The sequence below is a fragment of the Stigmatopora nigra genome, chromosome 6, assembly GCF_051989575.1.
Source record: "Stigmatopora nigra isolate UIUO_SnigA chromosome 6, RoL_Snig_1.1, whole genome shotgun sequence".
Taxonomy (NCBI): Eukaryota; Metazoa; Chordata; class Actinopteri; order Syngnathiformes; family Syngnathidae; genus Stigmatopora; species Stigmatopora nigra.
The window spans coordinates 8,906,694-8,925,289 of NC_135513.1; the positions used below are offsets into that span (position 1 = coordinate 8,906,694).

Consider the following 18,596-nt stretch of genomic DNA (forward strand, 5'->3'; position numbering starts at 1 on the left):
TATATATATATATATATATATATTTAAAATAATTCATAGTGGAAAAACATCACAAAATAGTGAATTCGCGATAATCAAAGGATTACTGTACATTGGCATGCACTTTACTGTTTGTCCTAGTTAGTGGGACCTACCCCCATTCCCATTTGTTTTGATAAACCCAGTCTGACAGTTTTCCAGTCATAGGACTGTCATATTTGTCCTCTTCAAATGAGTAAAACATAGCCCAAACAACTACATTATTTAGCACGAGTGTGACGGCAAAGTTGTGCCTGTACCTTTAAGAGCAAATAAACAGATGGTGAGGAAGTGAAGAAATATTGCTTTCGTTTCCCTTCTAAACTAACATGAATTTTATACCTGTGACTCGAATGCTGAAAAACAAAAGCCTAGGCTCTATTTTTAAATTTATATACAGTGAATGAAAAGTTCCGTGGTGTTGATGCTTCTATCGCACAAAGCCAGCCAATTTGAGTGACCCGCCACCCCCTAACTGCTTAACCGCGTCGGACACGAAAGTGGCTGTAAGTACAATGTTCCCTCGCTACTTATACTTATATTTATATGTATATATACAGAGACTGTGGTTCAAATCCTGGTTGGTAAACATTTTCCCTTAGTTATTTCTATGTACTATTTGTAGTCAAGACCTTCCAATGATGACAAAGGAGAGTGTTGCCAAGTTGTGGTGCAGTGGTTACCTCACTTGTCTCTTGTCTGGGTTCAAATCCCGGTTGGGACACATTTTCACTTAGTTGTTTCTGTGTACTTCTTGTCAAAACACTCAAATGATTTCAAAAGAAGTGTAGTCCCGTGGTGACGCATGGGTTTGTTCACTGGACTCCCGTCTGGGAGACGTTGGTTCGATTCCTGGTTCGGACACTTTTTCACTTGGTTGTGTCTGTGGACTTCTTCTAATAATACTCAAATGATTACAAAGAAAAGTGTAGTCACTTGGTTGGCGCAGAGGTTAGATCACTGGACTCCCGTCTGGGAGATCTGGGTTCGATTCCCACTGCCGTCGTTTGGCTGAAAATACTTGGAAAGAAGAATTGGTCAATGGAAAAAGAAGAAGGGAAAAAAAAAAGAAAAAACTTTTTAATTTATATTAAACACTTAGTCATACTTTTCAGCAAAAGGTTATATTCCGAACTGCCTTCGGCAGTTCGGAAGACAGTTGAAGGACCTGTCTGTGCGAAAGGCGTTCTCGGGTCGGCCTTCGGCCGACCCTCGACCGCTTGCTTGGTCAGTGAACCGCCGACACCGGGAAGCGAACTCACGTTCTCTCCGTGCAAAGGCGAGTGTGCAACCCACTACACCAACTCGTGCCCCACTTATACATAGGTGTTGAAACGTTTTATCCAAGGAAATGGGGTGAAACACTTAGTCATTTTTTGGACAAAATGCTTCATCCACTACTGAAGACTTATACACTTAAACACTTAGACATTAATAATTATTCTTTTAAGTGAATAATATTTGGAAAATCTTTGCCTGCACTGGGATTTGAACCCAGGACCACAGAGGTGAAAGACTGATGACTTATCCACTGGGCCACCACCCAGTGAGAGAAAGTGGTAGTACTTATACTTTTCCCTCTTTCATTTACCTGAAACACTCAGTCATTTTTTTGACTAAATGTTTCATCCACCACTGAATACTTATTCAGTTAGACACTTAAGCATTAAAACTTATTCTTTTAACTGAATAATATTTGGAAAATCTTTGCCTGCACTGGGATATGAACCCAGGACCACAGAGGTGAAAGACTAATGACTTATCCACTGGGCCACCACCCAGTGAGAGAAAGTGGTAGTACTTATACTTTTCCCTCTTTCATTTACCTGAAACACTCAGTCATTTTTTTGACTAAATGTTTCATCCACCACTGAATATTTATTCAGTTAGACACTTAGGCATTAGAACTTATTCTTTTACCACAGAGCTGGTAGTCTGATGACTTAACCACTGAGCCACCACCCTGTGAGAGTAAGCAGTAGTACTTGTAAATTTATCTCATTCATTTACCTGAATAATATTGGGAAAATGTTTGCTGGCACTTGGATTTGAACCCAAGACCAAAGAAGCGGAAAACTGATGACTTATCTACTGGGCCACCACTCTCCAATATTAGGCAGTAGTATTTGTTGTTTTGTCTCCTTTCAAACCCAGATCATACTTAGTCCTTTATTGTACCTTCAAGTGGGAAAAGTTAGGTCAAATTACAAAGCAGAGCAAACCAGGATTTGAACCCAGGTCTACAGAGGTGAGAGGCCAATGACTTATTCACTGGGCCACAGGCTCCCTAAAGTAAGCAGTTGTATTTTTTGTTTTGGCTGTTACAAATATTGGTATATTTAGGCTTTTTTCCCCAAAACACTACATAGTTCAGTAAGGCTTTTTTCTCCCCTGTAAAAGATGAACTTCATTAATTTATTTAATATTAATTTGGTACGAGTTTGGGTAGTTTACGTGTCTATTAAGCTTCAAAATGTTTCACATCTCTATAGCCTTAACTCGGTAGGATTCAAGTATACAACAGTTTCAATTTTATTTGCATTATAAGAACTGCACATCTTCCCTGTTATAAATCATAACTATGGGGAAGTTATTTAGAGAAGTAAAAATATGTTGTTGTGTATGCAGCATTTGAAGACAACAGGGAGAGGTTTTACAGACCGAAATATTTTACTTTACTGTTAATTCTTTCCACCTACCAGGAATAAAAACATGCACAAAAATGTTTCTTAGTATCTCAAGGTATGCAAAATCAATGATAACATTATATTTTTATTATTATTATATTTTTATTATATTAACCAATAGATTGGAAGTAAAAGTATATAACTCTGACCCAAACCCCATCGAACACCTGTGAATAGGAAAAAATGGTAGTTATTTATTTGTCTGTTTGTTGTTGTTATTTCTTTGCTACATGATGAAAGTTTCATATCTCATTATACTTATAATGACAATAAAAGCATTCAATTCAATACAAGAAAAACTTTTGTTTGAATAGGTCACCTATCTAGGCATACATACACATACACATACACATACACATACACATACACATACACATACACATACACATACATACATACATACATACATACATACACACACACACATACACATACACATACACATACACATACACATACACATACACATACACATACACACACACACACACACACACACACACACACACATATATATGTATGTATGAAGTCGACACCTACAAAGGCTGAAAAATATGGTTGGGTAAAACTAATCTGACAATATTCAGAGTTTAGAAAATTGTGAGAAACACTTTGGCCTGCTTTTCACTTTTAGCTAACAAAAAAAAGGAAAAATACAGTGGAAGCCTGACCAAGTATTCAAAGTATTCCTGGTAACGTAATTCCATTAGTGTATACCTATATTAGATACTGTTAATTATAATTGAGGTGAGCTTTTTCTTGTTGTATTCACCAGATGGCGGCCGTGGATATACAGAAGGAGTTTAAAGAGGCGGATGACGCTTTAGCGCTTCCCCATGATGCTGATAATGAAATGCTTGCTGTGTGTGAAAATGACAACACGCAGGGTCAAGTAAGCTTTCTCATCCCAAGTTTTTAAAAAAACAACTGTTTTTGTTGTCTAGAACTGGTCATAGTCAGACTTTGGGTTTAAGAAACTAATTCATGCTTGCAGGCTATATCAATCTATTTTGACTCTCAAAATTTGCAACTGTTTCCCAAAAGATGGAAGACATTTTAGGTCCACAGGCAGAATTCAACGAAGCGGAGGAAGAGAAAAAATATTACAGAAGGAAGCGATTAGGCGTCATTAAAAATGTGGTGGCAGCCAGTACTGGAACCATGATTTTGTACAGTGTATACATGGGTGAGAATGCACTGTCACAGTTTGAAATCAAGAAACAAATCCACAAACTAAATAGCTTACTCTGTGATATGCATTTTTCAGGATTACTGCAAATGCAACTTATCCTTCATTATGATATGACTTATCGTGAAGTCAAGTACAGCAACCTTGGATTGGAGAACATTGATCGGAAAATGCTGAGGGGAATCAATCTCACACCCATATTCAGCCTTCTTTACACCTCCATTCTCATCAGGTAGACACCCACATTAGGCAATTCTTTAAAGTATACTACAACCTGTTGCTTTGATTTAAGGTTTCTAGGGACAAAATGGATGATGTTTTTGGCGTCGGGGGTCTACGCGTTTTTTGTCTCTACCAATTATTGGGAGCGTTATTACACCTTGGTTCCATCTGCTGCTGCTATTGGCGTGGTCATTGTGCCACTGTGGGGATCCCTTGGAAATTACATTACAAGGTAAGCATGGGTATTTGTTTAACTGCTTTTCAAGCCAAAGGTGAAAAAATATTGAGCCACACTCGTATGAAATGAGATTTTGAATTGTAATCTTTTAAATCCAATATAAGTTCTACAATCAGTTGGAATATTAGGATTTTAAATAAGGGATATAGTTTAGTTATATACTTGACTTCATATTACAGTGACTAACAACAATCTATTCTGTCAAATTATGTTTTAAATATAGTTTTTTATTAGTTTGTAATGAATTTGAGTGTTTTAATAGAGAATAAAAATAAGTGAAACATTAAACGATGCAAAGAGCCACAGTATATATACAATATGATTAGGAAAAAAACATTCATTTTAGTTAGGAGCCACATGTTTGCCAACCCTGTGTTAAGCTATAAATTTGACTGTATTTTATTGTTGCTATTTAATGAATGAGGTTTTTGAAACACTGCCTAAAACATTTATTTGTTACAAGCCATACTGACACATAACATACACAGGATGGCACAACAGTATTACGAATACGTCAACTTCCAGGAAGAGGATGCACAAGAGCAGAAGAAGCTTCCAAAAGGAGCTTGCCACAGATACATCATCATTTTTCAGTCAGTCTTCAATATCATCTTTAATGTGAGTCCATCAGTCATGTGACAGACATAACATTCATAAAACTAAGTGTTCCCAGTTTAGTATTTTTCAACATTACAAATGATAATTCTCATTCTAGAACTCTGCAACTATTGCATTCAAGTAATTTTGGAACAATTAAGCTTTGAGACTAGTAGCCTAGTTCAATGAAAGAAAGCAGAAAACTTTGTCTATCGTACCAGCATGGTATGGTATAAGGATTAATTTATAAAAACAATAGCATTCTACAATAAATTGCAAAATAATGAGGACTGTAAGATAATTTCTTTATGTTCAGCAGATGATTTAAAGCACGCCAAATTATTGTACTTATCTGGATCTGACAGTTTAAGTAATACACGTTGCATATACAGTCATACTTTTACTTACGAATACCCCTAGGTACGGAAGTTTCAGGTTATTTTTTACATGCAAATGAGTGACTCAAAATACGAAAAAGATCAAAGTTACGAAATCCCCCCAAAAGTAGTTGCATTTCCTTATCCATTATTTTATTTTGAATTCCCTTTATTAAGCGACACACACACAGGGCACGTCTATAATGGACTACAAAATGGACGGCTTTCGACCCTGGTATAACGGGCCCTTGTCGCCATCTATTGGAGGAACACAAATATTAATCTATAACGGCCGCAGAGGGAGATACTATAGCGGGGCCGGGCACATTTTCATATGCATTATTTATTTTAAGACATTAAACAATAATTTGTTATAATGTCTCATTTTTGGATGTTTCCTCACATCTTTCATGCAAAATTAGGACACGAACCAATTTTAAAGGGTTTTGTTGGTAGTTGTGTGAAGACCGTGGAACGAATTAGAGAATTTACATATAAAGTACACCTCTACTTACGAAATTTTGAAGTTACGAAAAAAGTCTTGGAACCAATTAATTTCGTAAGTAGAAGTACGACTGTACATTTGAATTAGTAGAATTTCTTCAGATTGCATTTGTACGCAATAAACATTTATTATTTGCTACTATTATTTATATCTTTGTATACAAGAACACATTTTGATTGATCCCTCTGATATACTTCCCTGTCTTTCACCAGCTGAGCTTCATCTTTGCGCAGTTACCCATGTGTCTCATCCTCAACGACTACATAAATGACCTTAGCCATGTTCTGTTCAAAGTCCAAAACTGTGGTAAGTCCCATTGGTCCTACAATGGATACTAATACATTTCAAATTTAATATAATCACGTGTCTTTGTCGCTCTATAAATGGAGTTCTAAGCTAGTATTCCAAATGGTGTTGGTAAAACCTTCTTGCTTGCTTTCTACTAGGAGCCAATATCAGTGGCATGCTTCCTGGATTAAACACAACTGTATTGAAAAGTCTACCGCAGTCCATGAAGCTGATCATTGTTGAGAGCATCTTCATGGGCTTCGCATTCCTTTCCATGATTATAGTAAGTGCTCAGATTTGTGACACAGATCAAAAGGATGGAATGGAAACATTGGATTCCCACCAGTGTTGGGGTTAGGAAGAACGTAATCACGTCATTGTTATGTTGCTACTTACTAGTTTCCCATTCTTTCAAATGTTTACTACTATTGTTTTTATTTGATTTAGTTTCTTGTGCTGTGTGGCGCTGCATACCGCCCAACAGAGGAGATCGACCTCCGCAGTATTGGCTATGGAAATATTTTCCAGCTTCCTTTCAAACATTTTAGAGACTACCGCCTACATCTTCTCTGCCCGTTCTTTTTCTACAGTGGATTGGAAGTTCTCTTCGCCATCACTGGACTCACTGTGGTACAGCAAACATTTAGGTTTACTGTTAATTAGAATATTGGTGACTTGACTTTGATGTGTTCTATGCCTGTGGTTTGAATAACTCAAATTAGTATTCCACTGAGTATTAAATATACTATATTTTACTAAACACAAAGAGTAGAAGCAAACCTTTTCAAAAATGCACTTTAGCTTCACAAAGCTTACTGTTCATTTGTTTTGCCGCTTTCGACTGACAAAAAAAATGACTTTAATACTCTTAATTTGTCGACATCTTATGGTCTTTATATCCATGTTTCGGCATAGTACTTAACATAAAAAAGAAACAAAATGTGATTATGTGGTTTTAAATTATTAAATTCAGTGGTCATCCTCAACAGAACTGTCTAAACTATCTTCTATCTAGTTAGTGTACAAATCAGGAAAAAAAACATTTTCGCTGATAAATGAGGGATATAATATATATATATATATATTATATAAAATTGTGATAATCAAATTCATAGTTTGATTGGTTTTAGTATGTTTTTTCTTCTCATTGCTGTAAATACTGATAGAATTGCATACCAAAACCTGCTAAACAGCTTTAAATGGTGTAACTGGACCACATTGTGTTCAGACATTTCCATATAACTGTTAGGGCACACAAAAGTCAAGGCCCCACTGGACTATACAGCTGAAAGAGCAGAAAATCATACTAAATGTATTTATTTTCTCTCCATACAGTCCTATGGTGTATGTGCTTTGGGTCTAAATAAACTGTGGCTCTTGATGATGGTCTATGGGCTCTCCACCTCCTGTTTCTCTTTCCTGGCCCTTTTGCTCCTCCGCCTTCCGCGGTGGGTGTGTCTATCAGGAGGAGCTGCTGTTCATTTAGTACTATTGGTAGTGCTCATGGTGTTTTCACCAACACCAAAAAAGGAAGATCAAGAGGTCATTCTTCTGGTGATTTCTATACTGTGGGGACTCGGTTCAGCCCTGAACAAGACCGGAGTCAGCAGTAAGTAGCACCTGATGTATATGAAGTATGTGCTTTGTATCCAGTATGAACATCATTTTTGGTGTGTCTCTTTCAGTTGTGCTTGGAATTGTATATGCTGAGGAGAAAGAACGTCTAGACTTTGTCTACACAATTTATCACTGGTTCCAAGCCATTGCTATTTTTGTAGTTTACCTTTGGTCAGATATGCCAATGAGGGTAAGTAACTGGATGTCAGTGATAAGGAATGAGTAAACATTAGTTACTGTGCTCAAGAATATTTGTCATGGGTCTTGATTTTAAATGAGCATTTAATATATACGTGTGTGTGTATATATACACATCTACATAGAAAAACTTTTCATATAATTATATATATATATATATATATATATATATATATATATATATATATATATATATATATATATATATATATATATATATATATATATATATATATATATATATATATATATATATATATATATATAATATATAAAACTTTTTTAATGTAGAATACAAATATGAAATGGGGAAAAAAGGCAAGTCACAATTGGAGAATATTTCACTGACCACTATGGTGAAGTTTATGCCTTTTGCGATAAATAATAGTACACAGGGAGTTTTAAAATTCTAATTAATATTCCATAGACACCATAAAATCTCAGTTCCTACACCATGGCAGGTTTTCTAGAAAATTGATTGATGACAAATACGTTGTGTTATCCTAACCCAACACCCATTCACATGTGGTCATTCAAAAATGCTCTCTAAAAATCTCAAAGAGAACAGTTGTTGTTGTTTTTTCCATATAGTTTTATTTTTCAAAATCTTCATTTTCATGTAAAAAGGTAATCCAATGCACTTTTGATAGGGGTTGTTGTTAGTTTCATGAGAGTTGGGAAGAGACACTAGCTGCTTTTGATTAAATTTCCCTTTTTGAATCTTTTCTTTCTCTTTTTGCGATTAAGGCTAAACTCGGCATCCTTTTAGCCACTTTACTGCTAGCCTGCTATTGCTACTGGGTGATGGAGCGCCGCATTGCCAAGAATGTACGTCGTAGACTTCCCCGTATCCCACGACCAAGGCACAAGGTGACCAGACTCGCCCTATTATCTTCTACAGTGACATAAATGTTCATGCTTTTGTACCCTATTTTCACTACAACACTGATGTGACCATCAAAAAGGCAGTCGTTACCCTACACGAATGATGTAATTTGTTCCCACAGGTCAAAGGTTATCGCTATCTGGAAGACGGCAATTCGGATGAGTCAGACTCAGAGAAAAGCGAGGAGGATGACGAAAACGACGTCAAGGAGATAGACGACGAGGAGCTACTGGTGAATGATTTCGGAGTGGAGAACATGGAGGCCGGACGTCAGGATGCTGGCGATCTGGGAGTTGACTCACTCCGGGCCAGGAAGAAGAGGGCAGAAAATCACCACCAAAGGGAAGAGGAGGATATCCATGTGAATGAGTGCCAGAAAGGGTGAATATAGTTGAATTGAGAGAGGAAGCTTGACAGGAAAGCGATTTGTTGTTTCATCATTGTAGTTTTCAATGAATGTAGTGCTTTTTTTCAAGATGCAACTGTAATCCAAATTGTAAAAACGTGAAAAATTACTAAATGTAGATTGAAAATGTATTTTCACTGAGTTTATTTCTTTTGAACAACTAAGAACCTAATTTGATGTGTGTTGAGCATATCTAGGCATTTTTAAAAATCCTTCAAAGTGACCTGTCTTGGTTTTTATTTTATTCAAAATCCTCAGTGTCTTTTTTTGTCCTTTGTTTGCAAGACATGTTCTTTAAAAATGTCCATAATGCACATTTGAAGCTTATTTGATTGGTACTTTTTGCAACTGTATCTGTGGCGAGCTGCACAAGCAAATATATTGTTGTGTTGATTTAATTGCAAAGAAGCGGAATTGATATGGTTGCAGATTTAAATACACTTTATCATAAAAACAATGATTTTTTAGTGTTTATTTTAAATATGCATGACCAATGTCAGAGTTCAAATGGCCACCGCCATTTCTGACAATGGCGGATGAGCCAAGAGCCAGTTCAGGAGTAGACTAGAGCACCTCAGAAGTGACAATTTACTGAAGAATGACCTAATAAAGCTCTTACAGGACAATGCAGCGCATTCAGTACGTTTTCATTAGGGGATTTTGAAGCCCCAGTTCTCAATTTAAGAGTGCTTTTTGACGGCAGCATTATTCGATCGCTTGCTGTAGCCCCACGTGGATGGAATCAATAAATATTTGCAAACAAATTGGCTACATTGCATTACCTATTGCTATTTTTGTTTAAAAAGAAATAATTTCATCGTGTCTTTTAGTTTTCTTAACGCACACAGGCTTTTGGAAAGAATGTGGCCAAAAAGGAGCAGCTTGTCGACGCCATAACGAGTTGTTTGTCAGCCAAGTGAGTCATTTTCTAAGTAGTTTCTATTTTCTCTATTTGTGTAATCATTAAGTCAGCGTTCAGTATTTAGGGATTTGCTCAATTAGCTTCTTTTTTTTTAAATTATGATACATTCAAACTGAATGAAAACACACTAACTGGTCTGGTGTTGATTCTTAATTGCAAGAATCTGTGTGGTTAACTCACAACCACACAAGTGCCATCGGTGGAGGTGTTAGGAATAAAATATATATATTGAAACGAGGGATGGCGCCTGAGTGGGGTTTTGAGAAGAAGTCCTGAATCTTCATGATGACAAGTATCCTTTTGGATTGGATTGGAATACTTTTTTGGGGGGTCAAATTTTTTGACTTAACTAGTCCTATTTTTATTTTTATTTCAAGTTGGATTAAGTCGATTGTGTCTTGACTTCAAGACTGACAAAACTGGCACAATTTTTCCATCAGATTTTTGAAACTACTGCTTTTCTGCCATTTAGATTTCTTGTGGGTGTTCAGAGTAATGGTATCATTATGTGCTCAGAAACTTTTAGTTGGAATTACCACCCTTGGGTGCACTGTAGTATATATACAGATTTATATATGGCACATCCTGCGTGTAGTTTACAATGTTAATTCACAAAAGGCGGAAGTCATATTTACCTTGACTGGGCCACACTGGAGTTGATATAAATGGAAAAGGTTTTATTAAATGGACAATAAGAGTGACGCTTAATGGAGTTATCAATGGGTGTTTTTGCAGTCAGGTGCTTTAAAAAGCCTGGTTTTCCATCTGCCGATTGCATTCAGAGGAGGGGATGAAAAGAGATGAAAACAAAGTAACAAATCTAACACCTATCTTTTTTTGTCTGGTGTTGAATCCACCTGAGAAACCTCTAACGTGTGCTTTGTTGTTCATCTTTTTATTTATTTAGTAGAAAATGTATTTTAATAACATTTTAATAGATTCGCACACACACATCTTAAAACCAGTCTATAAAAATGCTAGAATATGCATTTTGCTCATTTAGAAGTCAATTAGGTTTTAAGTAGAACTACAATATTGTAGGTTTTCTCCAGATACTCCAGCTTTCTCTCATATCCCAAAAAAATAGGCATGGTAGGCTGATTGCATTATGCACATTGTCCATTAGTGTGATTGTGTGTATGAATAGTTGTTTGTCTGCACCGCTTGTTGTTGTTACCTACGATAAACTACAGAAGACACCCTTGTGAGGATAAGTATTTCAGAAGATAAATATACAGTAATTATTCCATTTTACATTGTATTAGTTTCATAGTTTTTCTTTAATGCTACCCAGACCCATTAAAAAAGTATAAAAGTATAAGTATTTTGTGTGATATTTGTATGCAATTGTATGTGTATATACAAAATAAAAGAAAAAGATAGCCAATTATTTCTTGATTCTTCATTAACATGAATAAGAAAGTCAGACTTTTTCCACTCGTGGGAAAGTACAAGTGGCAGCTGAGTAAACATGCGTACACAACTTAATCAGGCAATTGACCAGATGAAAGGAATGTGAAAGGAATGAGTCTCTTAGAAACACACGAGTGAAGTGAAATGACTTAATATTTTTACCAAAGAAGTTGTTTTTTTAGTATTTGTGATCCTTCTTAGTGTCAGGCAAAAGTCACACCAAACTGAATCAGCATTGAATAAGCTCTTTCCATGTCCTGTTTTTCAAAAGTTCTCTTTAACAAGTACTACTTTACCCGAGTGAATCAGTCAAATCAAATGGCCTCGGTCTTCATCAATAGGTCAAGTAAAAGGATGTTTGTCAATAGTCGTTTTGTCCAGATTCTAATACAAATGTTGAAAGTCATCAAATAAAGTAATTTTGTGGGTTAGGGTAAAATGTAATTTTTAGGGTCAGGGTAAAAATGTAATTTTTAGGGTTAGGGTAAAATGTAGTTTTTTTATGAACCACATTACTACAACCCTAATTGTACGAATGGCTCCTGGTTGCCTCTGCTGCAAACATTCACCCCTAACAACAACAACATCAACAAAAAGCTAGAAACAATGTACAGTAACCACTTCACTCTACTGTGATAATGAGAAAAATGCTTCCTCCAAGCAGTGAGTCTCCCGAGTTTGAGACTGGCATTATTGCTTCTGGTCTCTTATTACTTTTCCTGTTAATGTTTGCCTTGGCGAGGACAGAACTGCTTCACTGAAAGGTGTAATTAAAAAAAAAATCAATGAACCATTTCAATGTGTATTTTAAATTTGAACCTGAAAGTGTTTTTTTTTTTTTTTTATTATTTTGTACCTGCAGAAGCTTTAAAGGTAATTTGCATATTATAGGTTAGTGCTACAGTGTTCTGACTGGTTACAATATTGTGACCGATTGCAACCTAACCAAAGCGGGGAACTGATGTCTTATAAGAAACACAAAAAAATAGTAATAAATGTTGCTATTCCTGAGCTTTAATAATTGAATTAATTATATATATATATATATATATATATATATATATATATATATATATATATATATATATATATATATATATATATATATATATATATATATATATATATATATATATATATATATATATATATATATATATATATATATATATTTTTTTTTTTTTTATCACTTTGATGACGCCGATCTCAAGAGTGTGGCAGACATCTAAAAAATCACATCTCTCACAATAAGTGCTAGGAGTGTGTAATACGTAGAATGAAAGTCGGTATCCGTATATATCGATGCAGTGAGGTGATACCGACGTGTTTCCTTAGGACAACTCAGGTTGTTTTTTTTTTTTTGTGGTACATGTCTCCTCTTGGTTGGAAAAACAGAACCCAAGTTTGAACCCCGTATTATACATATTAACCCTAAGCATTCATCCCATTTGAGATTGAAACTATTATCTAACACAAATCAATTTTAACATAACGTATCCAAGTATTTTATTTAAACAACCATCTTGTTTATTTGAAAAGTAAAGATTTGTAGTTATCATTGCCAATTTCAAAAGGAAACTAAATTACTTGACTAGTTATTCAATTCTGAAACCTCATTAATTGGCTTTAAAAAAGAATATAAATGATTTTAAGAGTTTTTGCTGCTTTCTAACATTTTGAAATGTAATTTACTTAATTATAAGATAGGCAACATTTTGGATAGGCATCTTTATATTCTGTCTTCAATGCAAAAGTTGCTGTGCAGTATGTTATGAATAAAATAGAAATAATAATCAACTGAAGATTAACATTGGCAACCAAACTATTTTCAGCCTCACCTAAAAAAATATGTAATTTTTTCTCACATCTAGCTATTTAAAATAAAATAATACAGGGTCGTTTAATATGGAGAAAATGTAAGACATTACGTTATTTGTTTGAGCAAAAAAGTAGTTTTGCTATGCAATGTAACAAATGGCCTTAATTCGAACAATGGTCACAAAACAAAGGCAAACAACCTATGCAATTAGTGTGTGTTTGTTCCTGAGAGGGGAAATTAAAAGAGGAAGAGGTGGGGAACGTAAGAGGTGAAATTAATTCTAACTCTGAATTAAGTCAAGTATATTCAAGTTGCTTACTATGCAAAACCAAATTGTTGTGGTCGATTTCAATAATTAGTCTGAAAATGAACTCAACAGATGTGTAAACATGTTTGAAATTTCAAAAAGGCCACCTATGATTTGAAAAGATGACTAATAAATATACCATTAGAAACCTTCAACCTTCTTAATCATGTGGAAGTACACCTATGAGGTCCAATCCCATTTCACTTCAGTCTATAAATACAGCTCACTGCCTCCTGCAAGGTGCTATGAGACCACCTCGATGCAGCTAATTCTGTGTTGGGGGAGTATTGACGTCAGCACCGAGACACACACGTACAGAACCACAGCACAGTCACATTCATATAGATGAAACACCAGTGGACTGCAGTAAAATCCATCAGGCAAAAAAGCCATTGCACTTATTTCAAGCCCTCCTTCTGATGTCACTGTAAATTTGGCAATAAAAAACAAACAAACAACAAGTGTTGAGAGTTTTTGGAAAGCTTAAGGCCTCTTGACAGTAGATTTCTGCTAAGTGGAGAGCCAAATGGAGGCCTGCTTCCAACTCCTAAGCCATGATGCTACAATTTTCCACCCATCTGGTGGTATATGTGTTCTGGCTGCTTTGGCAGCAGGTGGTCGAAGCCTTTCAAAAGGAAATGTAGACACTGCTTCATGTTTCCTACCTTAATTACTTCTTTTCACATAGGGATGGGTACTGCTTTGAGGATGAATAACAATGGAAAACAACATATATCTAACATTGGTTACGACTAGCTCAAGGAAGAATGAATTAAAACAGGTAATAAATTTAAGTTAATTTCACAAATGCTTTATTCTCCATACATATATGCAGGTATATACACGTATGGATAAATATGTACAAATATGTATCTACATTCAAATTATATACATATATATGTAGGTACATAGACACACATGCATATAGAGATAGATATTCATTCATCTTCTGCATTGCGCATCCTCATAAGGATAATTGGAGCTGATATCAGCTGAATTTGGACGAAAAGCAGACTAGTACACCATAGACTAGTCGCCAGCCAGCTATAGGACAGACAGAGAGAGACAGACGACCATTCACACTCACAATCATGCCACCACCAGTGGAAATCCAACCCGCACCAGCATCAAGCGATTGAAGCACTATACCAACCCGCTGGCAATTACATATATGTATATACATACATTTTCTGAATCGTTTATCCTCACAATGGTCGGTCGGAGCATAGATATCCTCAATATTTGATAGTATAGTGTATAGTATGATTTTTAATGGTTAATTTGTGTGATACAGCTGCAAAAAAAACATTTGAACACCTGTCTATCAGCTCAAAGACCCGTTAGTCTGCCATAAAAAGTCCACCTCCACACCATGTATTATTCTGAATCAACACCTATTTGAGGTCATTAGCTGCATAAAGACAATCAGTAAGACTCAAATTTGTAGCAGGGCTAACACCAAAAGAGCTGTCCAAAGACACGAGAGACAACATTTTTACACCTACACAAGGCTGGAAAGGACTGCTGAGAAAGTGCCAAGTAGCTTGGTGAAAAAAAGGCCCACTGTTGGGACAATCATTAGAAAATGGAAGAAGCTAAACATGATGATCACTTTGAAATGGACTATAGAGCTTAATGGTTTTGCCTTGTGGGACCTCAATGATCCTAAGAAAAGTAAGGAATCAGAACTACAAGAGACGACTTGGTCAATGACCTGAAAAGAGCTGGGACCCCTGCTTCCAAGGTGACTGTTGGTAAATACACTTAAATATGTCTTCCAACATGACAATGACCCAAAGAACACAGTCACAAAAACCAAAGTATCGCTACGTAAGAAGCATACCTAGGCTCTGGCGTGGCCAAGCCACTTTCCAGACCTAAAGCCAATAGAAAATTGCTGGAGGGAGCTCAAACAAAATGTACCAAATATAAACATTGCATTTCTTAGTTCAAATTCCTATTTGCAGATCATGCATTCATTCATTTTCTGAAACACTTTATCCTCACAAATGTAGCAGGGGGTGCTGGAGCCTATCCCAGCTGACTTTCCGGCACAAGTCAGGGGGACACTCTGAATCGGTGGGCAACCAATCACAAGACGAAGACAAAAACAACCATTCACGTTAACACTCATACTTAGGGGCAATTTAAATTGTCCAACCAGCCTACCATGCATGTTTTTAGAATGTGGGAGGAAACTGTAGTACTCGGAGAAAACCCACACAGGCCCGGAGAAAACATGTAAACTCCACACAAGCGGACTGACCTGGATTTGAACCCAGGACCCCAGAACTGTGACTAAGGATAAAACCTAAAATACGTTTTTTTTTTTTTGAATGTGTAAAAATGTTTCCATGATCCTGGCACTTTACTGACTGACAGTTGGTGTGCGTCAAATAATGTCTGTTGATTTTCTGAAGTCTTAGACTGACTGATGAATGATGTCAGATTGATGTGCGAACCGCCTCATCTCCCTGCTCGTACTAGTGAGTGGGTGTAAGCGATTAGAATGATAGATGAGTTCAAAAGAAAAGACATAAAAATCACATACAACTTATACCTAAGCAAGCGTATAAAACAAAACATGGGCAGATGTTTCATGGTGGTTTGACAGGTGACATTTTCATACAATGGCAGGTTTGTTCTCAATTGTCGTCGGCCTGCCTCTCAGATGCTTCTTCGCTTTTTCTGACTTTTATATTACGTATTCATGTGCGTCAGGCGTGAGGCATGGCTCTGGGTTAAAAATAAACGGGGGTAGAGAGCGGACTGCAAAGGCAATGGATTGAGGGGTGGGAGTTTGGGGATATAAATGACAGAGAAGGGAGGAAGTGGAGGAAGTGTAGCTACACAAAAAGTTGATACAAGAGATATTTAACCCATTCCTTTAGACCATTTCAAATATAATATTTTGATTTTTTTAAATAATTGGATAAAAAGAACTGGAATAAAAACCCTGAATATACAGGTTTTTATAGATCTAAAACAATGTTTATTTTAGCTTTTTTTTAAATATATTTTTTGATTTTACAAAATGATTTTTGAGCTAAAAACAGAAAAAAATGATTAAAAAATTTAAATTATTTATTTAACAGGGGGAAAATCAGGAAATTGAATATACATCTATAATCTTTATTTTAATTTGATCCTAAAACAGAAAGTTGGCACTGAATATTTACTTTTCCAGGCCACACAAAATGATGCGGTGGACCAGATTTGGTCCCCGGGCCGCCACTTTTACACATGCTTTAGATAATGAAATTGGACTGTGTGAATTAGGTTTCCAACACCATCATAACATTTATTATTTAGAGCTTTTATGTACTAGTATGTATGCCATGTGGTAATGTCAGTTGTATTCAATCAATGGTCATTGAAAGGTCTGATGATGACTTTTAAACAAGAACTGGTCAAAACATTTGGTCAGAATTCAGAAACCACACTAAATATGCCAATAAATGCATATATTATACTCAGTTCTCCCTAATTTCTCTTATTTCTATTTTGTATCACCAATTTAAATGTCGAGTTGTTCTCTTTTCACAAAAATAAATCAATACTCTTGATCACAAATGGCATTTGACAAGGAAGCAAAGCTAATCTGCTGCTCATTAAAATAAATGTACACAGAACTGTGCCTGTATATGATAGATTTGAGACACCAGTTAAATATTTTTCATGCTCAGGTTGCACTATATCAAGAATGACAAATGGCTTTTATAATAATGCCTAGATGAACCCTACGCACAAATATCAAAAAGCTGCAAGTGTCCAGCTTGATGAATTGGCAATAGATATTAAACTAATTGTCTGCAGCAAGTCTCATTTCCAGCTAATCCTCTTGGGCAGCAAATACATCAGAGAAAAAAAACTAGGGAAATAAAGCCACCACCACTATTTGAGGACAATGTTTAACAACCCTATCATAGACATCTGGAAGTTCCTGTAAACATGGGATGTCTGGATTAGGCTCTTATCACAACAATTCTCGTAACTCAAACGAACATTTCCCTTATAAATTAACTAAAAACTAATTAATTCGTTCCAACCCTCTGAAAAACAAAACAGGATATTGGATTGCAAAAACAATATTTGTTGTAATTTGCCATCTATTAACAAAGTAACAAATAACTAGTGGTTTGATATTACAAAAATGTGTTTAATAGTACTACAATTATACGGATTTCACAGGGGAGGTGGTAGAGGGGGGGGGGACTTTTTGCATGGCATTGCGCTCGTAACATAACATAAACAAATTTAAATGAACTTGGATTACGATGCAGACACACTCAAAATAAATGTAATCTAACCTTACACTAAACTTAATTGTAATTTTGTTTTAAATTTTGATACCTTTCTTTTTGCTCTATTTGCCCCGCCTCCACTCTGACTTTCCGATGCAATCTAGATGTTTGTTTTTGTATTCCCTTCAGAATATTTCCAAAATGATGCATACAAATGTCCTTAAAATAGGATAAAGCACGGCCACTTGCCAATGAGAGATAGTATATACGCCATTCGCACTGACTCACGATAAATTTGCTCAAAATTTTACTCGTATCTCAAATTGCCGTACTCGTATGTCGTGGCACTCGTATGTCAAAGTACCTCTGTATTTAAACAAAATCCCCCCAAAAAGTTAAACTCATTGCTTGATTGACATTAGTTGCATGTAGCATAGTTAGTATTTATTTTTGGGGCATATTTTATGACGTTTTGCTTTTGTCCCAAGAAGCCTCTGCTTTCTCTGGGCCTGATTCAAACGCATGTCCCCACATTTGATTCCCTCTCACCTTACAGACTTTTTGTCCAGACAGCACGTCTAAGTCACAAAGAAAAGATACTACGGTACATGGATTTGCGGAAGTGATGACGCATAAGCAGATGACAAATGAAAGACACAAGGC

General features: G+C 35.9%; 1 protein-coding gene across 1 annotated transcript; it reads left to right on the forward strand.

Annotated features, from left to right (window-relative positions):
* Positions 1-8: 8 nt before the first annotated feature.
* unc93b1 (unc-93 homolog B1, TLR signaling regulator) lies at positions 9-9,854 on the forward strand. The gene is made up of 13 exons (XM_077719511.1): positions 9-524; positions 3,481-3,597; positions 3,750-3,891; positions 3,973-4,126; positions 4,187-4,348; positions 4,843-4,972; positions 6,046-6,139; positions 6,280-6,404; positions 6,569-6,751; positions 7,457-7,730; positions 7,807-7,928; positions 8,684-8,806; positions 8,944-9,854. Exons 2-13 carry the CDS (start codon positions 3,481-3,483, stop codon positions 9,205-9,207), a joined length of 1,890 nt encoding a protein of 629 aa, XP_077575637.1. The 5' UTR covers positions 9-524; the 3' UTR covers positions 9,208-9,854.
* Positions 9,855-18,596: the final 8,742 nt, after the last annotated feature.

Excerpts from the sequence above, each read along its gene's own strand:
- unc93b1 (XM_077719511.1), top strand. The coding sequence starts at position 3,481 with ATGGCGGCCGTGGATATACAGAAGGAGTTTAAAGAGGCGGATGACGCT. Across the intron at positions 6,140-6,279 it reads GTTCAAAGTCCAAAACTGTG|GAGCCAATATCAGTGGCATG; the intron begins GTAAGTCCCATT and ends GCTTTCTACTAG. Across the intron at positions 6,752-7,456 it reads CCATCACTGGACTCACTGTG|TCCTATGGTGTATGTGCTTT; the intron begins GTACAGCAAACA and ends CTCTCCATACAG.